This window comes from Habropoda laboriosa, unplaced genomic scaffold, assembly GCF_001263275.1.
Source record: "Habropoda laboriosa isolate 0110345459 unplaced genomic scaffold, ASM126327v1 scaffold62, whole genome shotgun sequence".
NCBI classification, from domain to species: domain Eukaryota; kingdom Metazoa; phylum Arthropoda; class Insecta; order Hymenoptera; family Apidae; genus Habropoda; species Habropoda laboriosa.
This window is the reverse complement of record NW_017100177.1, coordinates 1,435,926-1,449,095: the sequence shown is the minus strand read 5'-3', so window position 1 is coordinate 1,449,095 and position 13,170 is coordinate 1,435,926. Positions and strand designations below refer to the sequence as shown.

The 13,170-nt window shown below is 44.2% G+C and overlaps 1 protein-coding gene across 1 annotated transcript in view; it reads right to left on the bottom strand.

Annotated features, from left to right (window-relative positions):
• LOC108578852 (inactive rhomboid protein 1) overlaps nucleotides 1-13,170 on the bottom strand; it is a 145,036-nt gene that overhangs the window by 130,891 nt on the left and 975 nt on the right. Inside the window, exon 1 of the mRNA XM_017942261.1 lies at nucleotides 11,204-13,170. This exon is cut by the window's right edge and continues 975 nt beyond it. Within this exon, the coding sequence (XP_017797750.1) occupies nucleotides 11,204-13,170 (1,967 nt within the window). The remainder of the gene's footprint in view (nucleotides 1-11,203) is intronic.

Sequence of the window (13,170 nt, the reverse complement as noted above, 5' to 3'; positions counted from 1 at the left end):
TGCACGATGTTGTGCCGTCTAGATACTGATTCGAAGGACCACCCAATATGATTGGGACTCGTAAATTGATCTATTTCTATCGCGTGATGTGAGCTGGTTGTTCCTTGGTTCGTGTCTAGTATCATCTTCACCTCCCTTCCAGCGCGCCCTTAGCGCGTTGTCACCTTGGAAGGGATGGACGGAAAGTCCCAAAAATCTGGAACTTCCTCCGGGTGACTCATCGGCAAGCGGGTCTCCCCGTTCGTGGTGGTTGAACGACTACTCAACGACTGACCCTCCGACGTCGCGTCTCGGACATCCGTGAGAGGGAATTTGTTAGGAAACGCTGATTGGTTAACGGTGAACAATTGCATTTGCCAATCAGCGTGTCTAGTATCATCTTCACCTCCCTTCCAGTGCGCCCTTAGCGCGTTGTCACCTTGGAAGGGGTGGACGGAAAGTCCCAAAAATCTGGAACTTCCTCCGGGTGACTCATCGACAAGCGGACCGTTACATACAGATATGCCGTTTATGGCATGTTCGTAGGCTATTGAGCGCGAGGGACACAAATTACTAAAAATCTAGCAAAGCAATTCTAGTGACCCTCGCAGGATGTAATTAGACCCGTGCAAGCAATAAACGAAAGTCCTAAACTGAAAAATAACCGTTCCCGGTCGATCGTGCCATAAACCGTTTCTACAGAAAACCTAAGGTTTACCTAAAACTAACAGCAGCGAAGGAGTGACAAGATTTTAATAACGTCTCGAGATACCGAACGCACATGTGTAAAAACGTGAACGTAGGAGGGCCGTTTAATAACCATAATCGTGCTGTTTTGAAAACAGCAACCATTCGTAGGCGACTCACGAGCGGCAATTTTCGAGGATACGGAATAAAAGGCTTAATTGAAAGCAACGAGTATGGGGGCTGGTACACGCGCGCGTGTTCACAGAGAGAGAGATAGAGTATGGGAGAGGAAGGAGTTAGTCTGTGTCAGGTTGCAATTTCGTGTGACGGGGCTGGGTAAAGTCGCGGACACGACATAATTACCCAAGTTGCCAACAGCACGTGGAACGTCCTCTCGCCTTCGCGGAAGACAACGTCCCAGCCCTCTGTTCCCGTTATGACTTCCGCCTGATTTCTAACAGGAGGTCCACAAGCTTCTCTCTCTCTCTCTCTTCCCCTATCTATCCTCCAACCCTCGTATCATGAGCCTGTTACAATCATCCGGATTAATTTGGGATTTACTCGATGGCGGAAGGGCTGAACGCTTGTTAAACGTAAGGTTCAGATTGACGTGGATAATTTCTTCCCGTACGAGCGGATCTTTTCCGCTTAACCCTTCAACGTTCGTGCAAGTGTGTCATATCTGAACAGCTGATCGTACGATAAGTGTAATTTCTTTTAAATCGTCTTGTTTCATTTTTTGTATCGCGTTATCTGTTTTATTGTGGCGAAAAGGTAAGTTACAGCGTTGTGAATAAAGGGAAACTTGTTTCTATACGTCTAGAAAATAATTTTTAAAACATAAAATTGCTTAACGGGTTCTTGTGAATAGAAGTACAGCAAATTCTCTACAAGTGTCAGTTTGGATTCTACAAGTGTCAGTATAGATGGTCCTACACCTAGGTCTGCGTCATTGCTGTGCCTATGTTATCTCGCTCGCTGTCAGTCAAGTGTGTAACGATACACCACTCGGTTTCTTTTACAAGATTACACGGCTCGACAATTCATAATAGAAAAATATCATTTCTTTAATTTTACTTTTTTTCATCTGGAATTTTTTTTAACATGTTGGCGAGATTTGCACAGCCACGTATTGCACAGTTATTAGATAATATCAATGCAAAGGCGACTATACAGTAATCTCCTTCCTACACGAAAAATCAACTTTTTCCCAACTTTACAATTGAAAGAACGAAACGACAAGCCTTAATTGTTATTGTCTACAGACAGACCGTGTTGCACACGAGGGAATATATATTTCAGACGTTTTCCCAGGCTCGTCGATTTCCCCGTGCCGGCACAAGTCGCTCAGAGAGCGAGGTCAGGCAATCTCGTCGAATAATTTCGCAAAATCCCGGGACTTTCTTGCGTGCAGTGGCCGCAAATCGATGCGAAAACGTTTCTACTCTGTGTTTCGAGTGTTTGCACGAGCGCGGTCGTGCGGGTGCTTTGAACGCACGGCAAGGCAACGAGGTGTTTAATTAAACAGAGCCGTGTTTGCTGTGCTCGTTGTATCTTCGACCGATCGAACGGTCTTCTTTTCACCGTTGCCTTGTGGAAAATTGATTTGTTCATCGCTGACGCGCTGCTGTTCTTTCTAATACAATTCCACCCGGGTGCAACGTGCTCGTTTTAAACACGATCTATCGCTCGAGTGCAACTCCAGTCGAAATTGAGTATTCGTTATGAGGAGATTAATAAGCATTACTTGAACGAGAATTCCGATGGTATTTCTTCCGATGGAATAAACTTGGAGATTTTACTACGATGAATTTTATGCCTTTCGTTGAAAAGCACCAGTGAAAGATTTTTGTTGCGATATTTCGGTATTTGTTGAAATTACTTTTTCAACACGATTGAGTTATGAAAATATAGGGTTGAATTTTTGACACCCCGATTATACGAGTCGAAGAAATTCAGGAAATTTCAGTACATGTTGAAATAATTTTTTTAAAGCGTTCGAATTGTGAAAATATAGGGTTGAATTTTTGGCACTCTAATTTTCCTTTAGACATATTTTACACGGGTCCAGAAAATGAAGGATATTTGTCACGATATTTCAGCATTTGTTGAAATAATTTTTTTAAAGCGTTCGAATTGTGAAAATATAGGGTCGAATTTTTCACACTCTAATCTTTTTTTGTATATATTTTATACGAGTCGGAAAATACCCTTTGAGAACTACATATGGTGTTTAAAAAATAATTACTCGTGCGACATATAAGTAGGTCAATTGTTTAATTTATTTTTGAAAAACTGAATCATATAAAAATTATATTTTTCTGCAATGTGCATGCATGAGTTAATTGCAACGTCAAATATTTTTGTTGCTAAAAAATATATGAGTTTACCGACGTTCATATTTTTTGTATACGCACATACGCGTGTCCATCGTCCTCAAAGAGTTAATGAAAGTTCTATTTTGAAAAACTGTGGTGCATTTATTAAAGCCCAGAAACGAACTAATTTGAGTTTGAAGGGGCTCTGTAAATAAACGAAATTTGACGGAAAATAATCTTTACGCTAGTGTCAATTTTTATCAAATATTCGTCGATCTTTCCAAAATGAATTGCAGCCCTAATTTCCCCTGACAAATTTTAGCTCGCGTCGAATTTTATAATTTTGCTCGAAATTTGCAACAAACCTTTAAATTTGACGAAAGAAAACTCTGAAATTTCCTTGGATTTTCGTTAAAATACCAAGCACCTAATACAAAGATCATGCCACTAGTTCACTAACGAACTATAGTAACCAATTATAATACTAAATTTCCCGACAAAAATCTCGAAAACGTTCAACCCTCTGAAACGATCGAGTAACAGCTATAATTCCCATAATCATCACCTATGCATCACAGAATGCCCGTTTAAATTTCAATAACAGATTGGCAAATGCATCTGGAAATTTCCATGCCTGCAATTACTCCGAAACAAAGACACTTAAACGTGCAACACTACAGACGTTGATAAATCGTCCGCGGTTTGTAATATTCAAAGAGTCTCGCATGCCATTCCGCCGTTTACGCGTACGTAATTTTCAATTCGCTTGTTCCATCAAAAGTTCCGCCCCGTACACCGAGTGTTTCATTAATTTCGTAGCCAGGCCGATGTTGATTTTATACGTGATGCTAATGTAACGCGTTCCATGGAAACCAGCCTGGCAACTTTCGGGGTCGAGGGAGGAAAAATTACCGGTAGAACGAGGGCAATATTTCTTTCCCGGGGAAAACGATTTTTAATGAGTTTTCCGAGAGAGACAGAGAGAGAGAAAGCGTTTCTGACATGTCAACGGAACATATTAGGATCGTCTCGAGGATATTTACGAACCATTCGAACAGTGTTTATCGTACGACAGGGAAAATGTTAGCGAAAGATGTTAACGATACGAATATTCGGCTACGACAGGCGATGTAATACTATGCCCAGACGACGGCTCGTCCGCCGTCTTTATACGCAGCGACAACGCACGCCCGGCCGTTCGTCCAAAAGTCTCGGATTGCACGCGTCACCGAGGCGGCACTTCAAAGTGCCAAGCCACGCACGCCCGGCCGTTCGTCCAAAAGTCTCGGATCGCACGCGTCACCGAGGCGGCACTTCAAATGCCAAGATCATTCGCGTGACGGCACAACAAAAGAGGTGTGTACGATTAAATTGCATTACACAGGAAGCAGAGGCGGTAGAATCGTATAAATTTTTGATCTAGAATTCGAGTGTTTGAACAACTCGATAATACTTGAATGAGAAAAAGTTTCCATGGAAATGAACCTTTGCGAAAATTGTCCTTTTCTACTCTATTTTCGAAAACCCTATTTTCAAATTCCGTCACTTTACTTTACAATTTCCGTGTGAAAAAATTGTCCGATCTTCACTCGACAATTTCAAAACGAACCTCTGTCGCGTCGCGTTCTTTTGCGATGTTCAAAAGGAAGCTCGCGGTCGCGACTGTTACCCGCCAAATTAATTTTGGGTGACTAGTTCAAGTTTGTTTTGCTCGGAACGTAGAGTACGTTACGAAACGATTGACGACTTGTTTTAAATAACTCGAGTGTTCGACTCGAAATGTGCCTGATGTCTCCTCGAACGGCTGGAGATCTAGCGGTGTTCGCTCGATGGAACCTTTTCTCAATCTCTCGCTCGATTACCGAATTTTTCTGGAGTCCGCAGTGACTCCCCCGCCAAGTGCACGCTGATTGGTTTTTCACGTACGCACAAATTACCAATCAACGTGCCCTTCCATTGCGCCCTTAGCGCGCTTTTCCTTGGAACGAGTGGGGCCCTACCTGCGGGTGCGTGGAATCTTCGCTGTCCTTCGGTGACGCGTCGGAAATTCCCGCCAGGTCAACCCTTGGCCGAGAGTGCCGTTATACGCACGCGTGGATTGACCCTTCAGTAATACCTGGTTTATGGCACGTCTTCGGTTATCGAGGACGCGGAAAAGTCGAAATTCTAAAGGCATTGCTCTGTAAGAAATGACTTATTTTTTCGCGGAGCTACGCAGCGTCTTTGTTCTGAAAAATAACCTTCTCGTACGAGCGTGCCATAAACCCGGTCAACGAAGACCCCACGCGTTCCGAACAACCTCTTTGGAAATGGTCGTTTTCTACATCATTTTTCTACTATCGACTCATCTACAGAAAAAAAGAAAAACCTTACATTCCCAATTGACAATTCTGCCCTGAAAATAAGTTTGCCCGATCTTGGTCCGTCATCTTCACCGGTACCAAAAATACCGGTTCATACCAGGCGACTCATTTCGAGAAAGAACAAAGGCCGTGGAAAGAGAAGTTGATAGAAGTTCCGCGATAAGCTTTCCCCGTCTACTCTCCCCATTGTTGCAGCTACAATTATGCAGCTGTAATCCTAACTCTGCTAATTTCGAAAATACCCACGTCGTTTCTAATCGCCTCGTTAATCCCTGGTGCTGTATCGCGGCCACGGATCGAACTTCCAAACGTGTCGGTATTTCGCGTTGTTAACGCGAAACCAGAAACTAGGCTGACTGGAGAACGGAAATTCTCATGCATGAAAGATGAAACGTAATGAACCAAGTGTGGAAGTTTTCTTCAAGCCTATCGTGTATGATCGATCGTCTGTTTAAAGCGTCCGCCCTTTCTCTGTACTTACTTCCCTCTATTTTTTTTTTTTTCTCCTTTTTATCGTCAGTTACGAGGGAGAAAGAGAGAGAGAAAAGGAAAAAGCTGAATAAATGAAATATCATCGACAATTTCAGTTTCTTCCCTCGTTCGAGGCTACGAAATATATGTATATAGGTTGGTAGATTGAATTAACCAGTTTAATTACACGCGTCAAACGTGTTGCGATACCTGAATTTCTTGAAACTGAGGGTAGGTACTGGGGTGACACTTAAATCGGAAAAATGAAGGATCGACGTTGCGTGGAAGAGAAACTTTATTAACCTGAATTTGTCGAAACTCGGAGCAGATATTAGGGTGACACTTAAATCGGAGAAATTAAGGATCGACGTTGCGTGGAGGAGAAAATTTATCAAAACCGGCGAACATTAGGCATGAATGAGAATACAGAGAGTGACTCGAGGATGGAAAGATAGAGCTATTTGAGGGTTCGAGGAAGATGAACTTTGGGTTATCACTGCGTAAGAGAGTTGGAAGAGTCCAGTGTGAGTAATGGTGAAAGTTGGTCGCTAATTGCGTACACAGATAAGGCTCAGACTGAGAAAGAAAATATTTCGGGGTACAATTTTTTTAAGATCACTTTTTTACGATCTTCACATCTATCGATTCAATTTTTTGTGACAATGCTTCCGCGCTAACTATAAAAATTACGTATAATTCGAGTCGCTGTGTGTTTACCGCGACGAGACGTTAGAAAGTTAAAAGGCAGGTCGTGTTTCCCTTATTTCCAAGTTACGGTGAATCAAGAAACCGTAAGATCCGCTGGTTAATCGAGATCCCGGGTTTGTATGTACAGAGAGAGAGAGATGTTTACCGTGGACCACGGTTCGCGAAATTTAAAATTCGCGCAAGCGGAAAGTGGCGAACGGTAACCGAGAAGAAACAACGTTTGTTGGCGAGGAAACCGTTGAGCACGCGAGGCTAAGGAAACGCGACCAGATGCCGGGGTAAACAAGAAATAATTCACGGGGAAACGTCGTACTGGAAATAAGTTGACATGTTTTCCGTGCGAGTGGCGTGCTAAAAGGAGAACCAACGACGCGTCGCGACGCGGTGCTGCTATTTTTCCTTCAAAGTAAAACCCCGCGTACAGTGGCGGACTTGAAATCTCAAGGAGAAACGAAATTAAAATCGATAGCCCGTGTGCGCGTGCGTGTGTGTGAATTTTCTACTTTTTAAATGAGACTTTTTAATCTAGCGGAAACGTGAAAAATTTGAAAGGAGTGTCGACGTGAAACTAAGAGATATACTTTACTCCGAGTAATTTGCTGTTAAAAGTGGCGTAAAGTTTATCGAAGTCCGATGAACGGAGAATTTTTATACTTCTTGGACGTGACTGTGCGACCAGAAATTGTGAACGTGTGTTTAAAAAAAGTGCAGGTTTATAAAAAGAGATCTATCGAAAGATGCCAAGTTTTGGGAGAATAAAATCACCAAAGTGCCTCAAAGATGGCGAAAAATGGTGGAACAAAGTTGCACATGTCACTGAACAAATCTATGCATAAATATCTAAACATTGTCATTGAATTTCTCTTAAAAAACGCTGCGAACTTTTGTTCCAACTTAACATTCGAAAAGAATTATGCCACAGAGCTTGTTAAATACCGAAGAATCTTCCTCTATCATTTTTTTCTTTTTTCACTTCACTTGGAACAAAACTACAGCCTGGCTCATTTTCTGCAGTCGCTCTGTACGCTACAAAAGGCAGCTTGAATCATTCACGTCGTTAAAATAATGGAAAATCTAGAACCGACATCTTCGAAACGTTAATAACGACCTATATACCAGCATCCTGCGAAATCGCATAAAAATCAAAGAGAAACAACCAGTGCCTTTTCCCTGCAACTTGAAATAATCGGCAAGAAGGCTCTGTTAAAAGCGTAAAATCGCGTAAACGTAAGACAGACTGCCGGCCAATAGGATTGCGAGTGTAACTGAGAAAGGGGGACGAGCTGTGAGAGTAGGAGGAAGGAAAAGATCCAAAGTCCCCAAAGAGACTGCAACCCGATGTCTTTTTAAGTATACATGTAGGGCGATACCGTTAGCAACGCGGGAAGGGGTGAAATTCTTTCATGTCGGGTAGTCGTCTAACTTTTTCTCTATTTTCATCGAACCAGGACCGAGGCAGGCAGGCTCTCCTCTCGTAGACGGGGGTGGAGGGACGTCACAATCGGCTTGACCAGCACAAAGCTTTCGGCAAACTCGCGCGGAGAATTCGCGAGGGTAAAGCCGATATCCCAAAGCAAACTGAACACTCAGCGGAACGAGCCTGCCGACGTAATCTCTTCCACCCTTTCAGACCGAAAGGAATCACGCTTCTCCTGGCGCAGTTTTCAGGAAACTGCCTGTCCAACCATTGTACCCCCTCAACTTTCGCTACAACGAGCCTGGGATGGCTCCAAGTATCCCCCTCTGTTTTCCGCCACGAAAACTCGCTGACGTTCCCGAACTTCAATTAAACATTCCCCCCCACAGGTTAACAGGAAATTATCGCTAACGAGGCGTGATTGAAATAATGTCCTGCCCTCTCTCTCTGAATCGTCTACCAGGGTCTGCGATGAATCGTAGAACCCTGTGTGGGATCATTTCTGACAGAGAACAATTTTCCGATTTTCCTTCCGAGAGAAACGTTTTCCGATCTTCCTGGTTTTCCTCGTGGGAGAAAAATTTTCTTATCTTCCTTCTAAGAGAAAAATTTTCTAACTTTTCTGATCTTCCTTCTGTGGACAAATTTTCTAATTTTCCTGATCTTCCTTTTGAGAGACAAATTTTCTAATTTTCCCGAGTTTCCTTCTGAGAGACAAACTTTCTAATTTTCCTGAGTTTCCTTCTGAAAGAAAAATTCGGTGCACATATTTCCACCGATTTTATTTACCAACTGAAAAAATTAAATAAATATAAACAGTAGTTGGTGGACGAAATCACTGCAAAAGTGATACTTTAATTGACAAAGTGGTTTTCTTCTCTCCGGAAAAATTCAGTTTTTACAGCTTCTCAATTTTTCCATCGAAACTTCGTAGGAATTAACGTTGACGAAATATCTCAATTCTTTTATTAAACTCCATTCTTCGTTTATCTCTTTTTTTCACGAGAAATCGCTGTTTCGCTAATTTCGCCGTGTTTCAACCTCCTAAATAATTTTCGAAGTGGCGGAAAAGGAGAACGAACAAAAGCCAGCAACAACAAAAAGGACGAGACAAAAGGGAAGTCTTCTATTATCACGAGGAATTCATGTTTTTAGCACCACTGCCAAAGTAGCCCAAATCTGTATTATACTTATATACATCAACTTCTCTGTTCTCTCCCTTTTTTTCCTGCCTTGAAAAATACTGCTCCGCTGTTGAAAAGGCATGCATGCATAGGCAAAGACAATATATATGGTATATTTCTGAAAAAAATCTTCAAGCTTCTTGCTAGAGAGAGAGAAAGAGAGTTGGCGAGAGAACTCTTCGGATGGTAATGCATCATTGACTTTGAAACGCGAAAAAGGGAAGGCTGCGAAGTCAGAGAGATGCGTGGAGCCGATGAAGATGAAAAAATAAAGTGGGCCACGATACTCCATTAACCTGATTACTGCCACGAAAGTAACGACCCTTTCTGTGCTCGCGGGTTCCGCGCGACTGCTAAATGTGGACACGGCCTACATTCCAGTTCATTTTTAGATAACGTTTTCAACAGTGATCATCAACTGTGAAACAATGACTTACCAGTCCAGCCTCGACGAAACTCTCAGCTGTTGCCAGGCGACTAATCTCGCCCGTTCGATCATTATCCATGGGTAAGATCGATTCTAAACGAACCTTTTTTATTTTATGCAAATCACAGTGTTCTTTACTTCCAACAAGAAATTACAGTACTCTTTGTCAGATAACATTTTTCCACATCACACAAATTATTCCAGACAAACTATTCAATTTTCAAAATGAAAGCTTGTCCGAACGATACAATTTCCCCGGCAAGAAATCACGAAAGGAAGAGGAAACAGGCGATCCAATTAGTCGGATTAAAATCTCTTCCCAGCGAAAGTCAAGAAACATTTCTAATCCTTCGAATATCCTCCCAAAAAAAGCTCCACGAATAAATTCGATATTTTCCTCAACGCTCGTAAAATATTTCCCATAAACACGGTATAATAGGTAACCGACGAAAAAATACTGGCTGAAAAGAAACAACAAACGCAGCGAAACTTCCATCCGTCAGCTAATATGCTTCAATTCAAACTTTCCCAACTGAATTTAATCAATTTCATCCCCTCTCCGTCTCTCCTCCCCCTCTTCACTCCGATACGACGCAAACTTCTGCGTTAACGATCAAACATTTAATACGGTGGTCAGTATCGGAATATTAAGGGTACTATAAATTCACGCACAACACACGCTTCGCCCCCGTCGAAAAGTTGAGCGGTGCTGCGTTGCCCGGAGAACTGTAATCTCGAACCAGCAGGTTTAATATCGACGTCGAAACCGGAAATTGAATCGCGACACACCGTCGTTCTCCACCTTGGACTTACTCGCGATATTACCACGAACCACGAACAGAGAGAGAGAGAGAGAGTCCGTTGCGAAAGAATAAAGAAAAAGGACCTTCTTTTTCCGAGTCAATAAATAACACTCATCCCGGCAATTATGGCTCTCTCATTCTAATTCCTGAGCTTTATTATAAAGGCGTATGATTACTGGGAGCGGCAGAGAAGGAGGGAGAGACGCGTATATTAACCAGGATCCCTGTACTTCTTAATCCGAGACTACACGGCTCAGCTCTCCTCTCCTGCGATTCCTTTTACCCGCACGCTGGCTTCCATTTGGGCTGCAATTAATTTTTTTGCACCGCCAGCCGAGATTAGCGTAATACTCGCATGTTCGGAAATGTCTTTGTAATTCTAACTCCGCCGGTGAATCTATTGAAATTTACCGCGGCCACTCTCTTTACCCCCAGTCACGGGAAAATGGAAAATAGGTGTGTGTGTGTGTATTTTTGTCTCTGTTATCGACTGGAGGGAGATACCGTGGAACGAATGAAAATTAAGTTTCTATTAACTACTTGTAAGCGGATGTGCATTTTTTTCTCGGTACTGATTTGAGGGAGAAATTTAGCGTCACCTGTGCTCTCCAAATGTCTCATCTACCAATTTTTCTTTTTTTTTTTCAATTCCATTTTATGGAATTTATTGGACGAGACGAATATGAAAAAAATTTGAGGAGCATGTGAAAGAAATGTAAATTAAATTCTGGAAGTTTGGTGTCTTCACCAAATTTTTCTTTCTTTTATATTTATTTGAATCCTTGGAATTTATCGGACGAGACGAATACCAAACAGCGAATATGAAAAAAAGAAAAAAACACTCACCAAGAAGACTGCGTTGGTATCGAAGGCAGCGCTCCAGGTGGCAAGGATCTCCTGATGGCCTGACAACAGGATCTCCCGTTACCCGACGCCTCGTTGCAACAAGATGGCGGATTGGTGCAGACGTGACGAGCGACGACACCAGTGGACGTTGTCGGGAACTCGACAGCCGAAGTTCGTACCTTCGGCCTCAATAACGGCGACATCGAAAAACCGTCCCTCTGGTTCGAAGCGGAGCTGCTCGAACTGCTAGATCCAGGACTACCGCCCAAACGACCCGGCGAAGCGTAGGCGAAACCGCGTAGCCGAAAGTGAGACTGATGGTACGGATAACCAGCTGGCGGTGGTAGCCGATAATGATGATGGAATCCAAGATCTCGTCTCATGTACGGGTCAGCAGGATCGTTTGTGGGAACGTAACGATCGGTCGGTGTATGCGCCGACGGTGGTACGTACCTGTCGACATATCTGTCCGGATAAAGGACCTCCGGGGGTGGTTGAGGCACGTATCGTTCGACAGGTGTGTGCGCGGTCGGTGGCACGTAACTTCCGGTCGAGGTGGACGAGCCGTACGTTCGATCGGTCGAGGTTGCCGCGACGACCGAAGTGCCGCAAGAGGAGGAGATCGGCGTTATGCGACCTGTGTATCGATCCTTGGGCTTTGGCAGGGATAGATACTTGTCCGCGACACGTACAGGAGAGTATCGATCAGTAGCTGAGTGAAAACGATCAGGAGGTGGTGCTGTGGAAGGTGTGAATCGATCGTTGCCACCGACAGGTGTCGAGAATCTATCGTAACGATCCTGTTGTTGGCTAAGCCTGTCGAACTGGTCACCAGGATTCCCGACGGTGTACCGATCGTTGCTGTAACTCTGCACAGACTTCGACACCTGGAGATACTTGTCGACGCTGCTTTTTGTTGTACTCTGATAGCTAGATCCAACGGTGCTACCGGTCGCACCTGTCGTGACCACGCGAAGATTCCCATTGGCTGTCTCAGGTGTGGGAGAGATGGAGGTGAAACGATCGTTGGACGTCGTCGACTGTGTAGACGTGGTGTTCGTATAGGAGGAATGGTAACGAGCGACCGTGTCGGTCGACGAGGAGGAGGACGAAGATGTCGCGGAGAGCAATCTCTCCGTCGACGAACCGGACACGGCGTACCTGGTGGACGTGTCGCCGCTGCTGAGCCTACCGTCGTGACCCGGCGACGAACTAGCGAGATAACGATCGGTAGACACGCAGAACCTATCGTTTCCTCGCGTTTGACCGCAACGTTGTATCGCGAGATCGTTGAAACGATCACCTGTACCGACGTATCTCGACTGTGTACCAGCCACCTCCTGGAAGCTGGAGTATCTGTTAAAATCCGTAGGTGCCGGTGATCCGCTGGATCTATCCGTATACTTCTGACAGACCGTTTCGACGCCTCTGTCAGCGTACAATCGTCTCGGTTCGTTACCAGCAGACGGCAATGCCCTCTCCGTCGACGTGTAACGTTGATGCGACGCGGTCTCAGGATTCGGTGAATTCGAGAGAAATCTCTCTGTACTAGACGATATCGTCGTGTAACGATCGTGATGAACACCTGACGACGCTTCCTGCCTATGGTATCGTTCGTGTACAGGGGAATCGGCGAGATACCTCTCGCTAGATTTCCCCGCGAATCTCTCTGGCACAGGAGCGTGTATAGGCGACGAGGATAGTAACCTGTCCGTAGAGATCGCGCCGTATCTCGATCCGGTGGAATCCTTGCCAGTGGTGTACACGCTGTTCCTGTCGCCTTGTAAACTGGCTTGTAAACTTCCCAACACCGGCGACGAGCCGGACAACAACCGATCGTTGCCTCCAGTGTTGTATCGTTGCTGATCCTTGGGTTCGTGCATAGAGACCGACGATGGTTGATTGGCCAATAGTCGTTCCGCCGAGGAGAATCGTTCTTTAGCTGGCATCGGTGAGGCTGGTGCTGT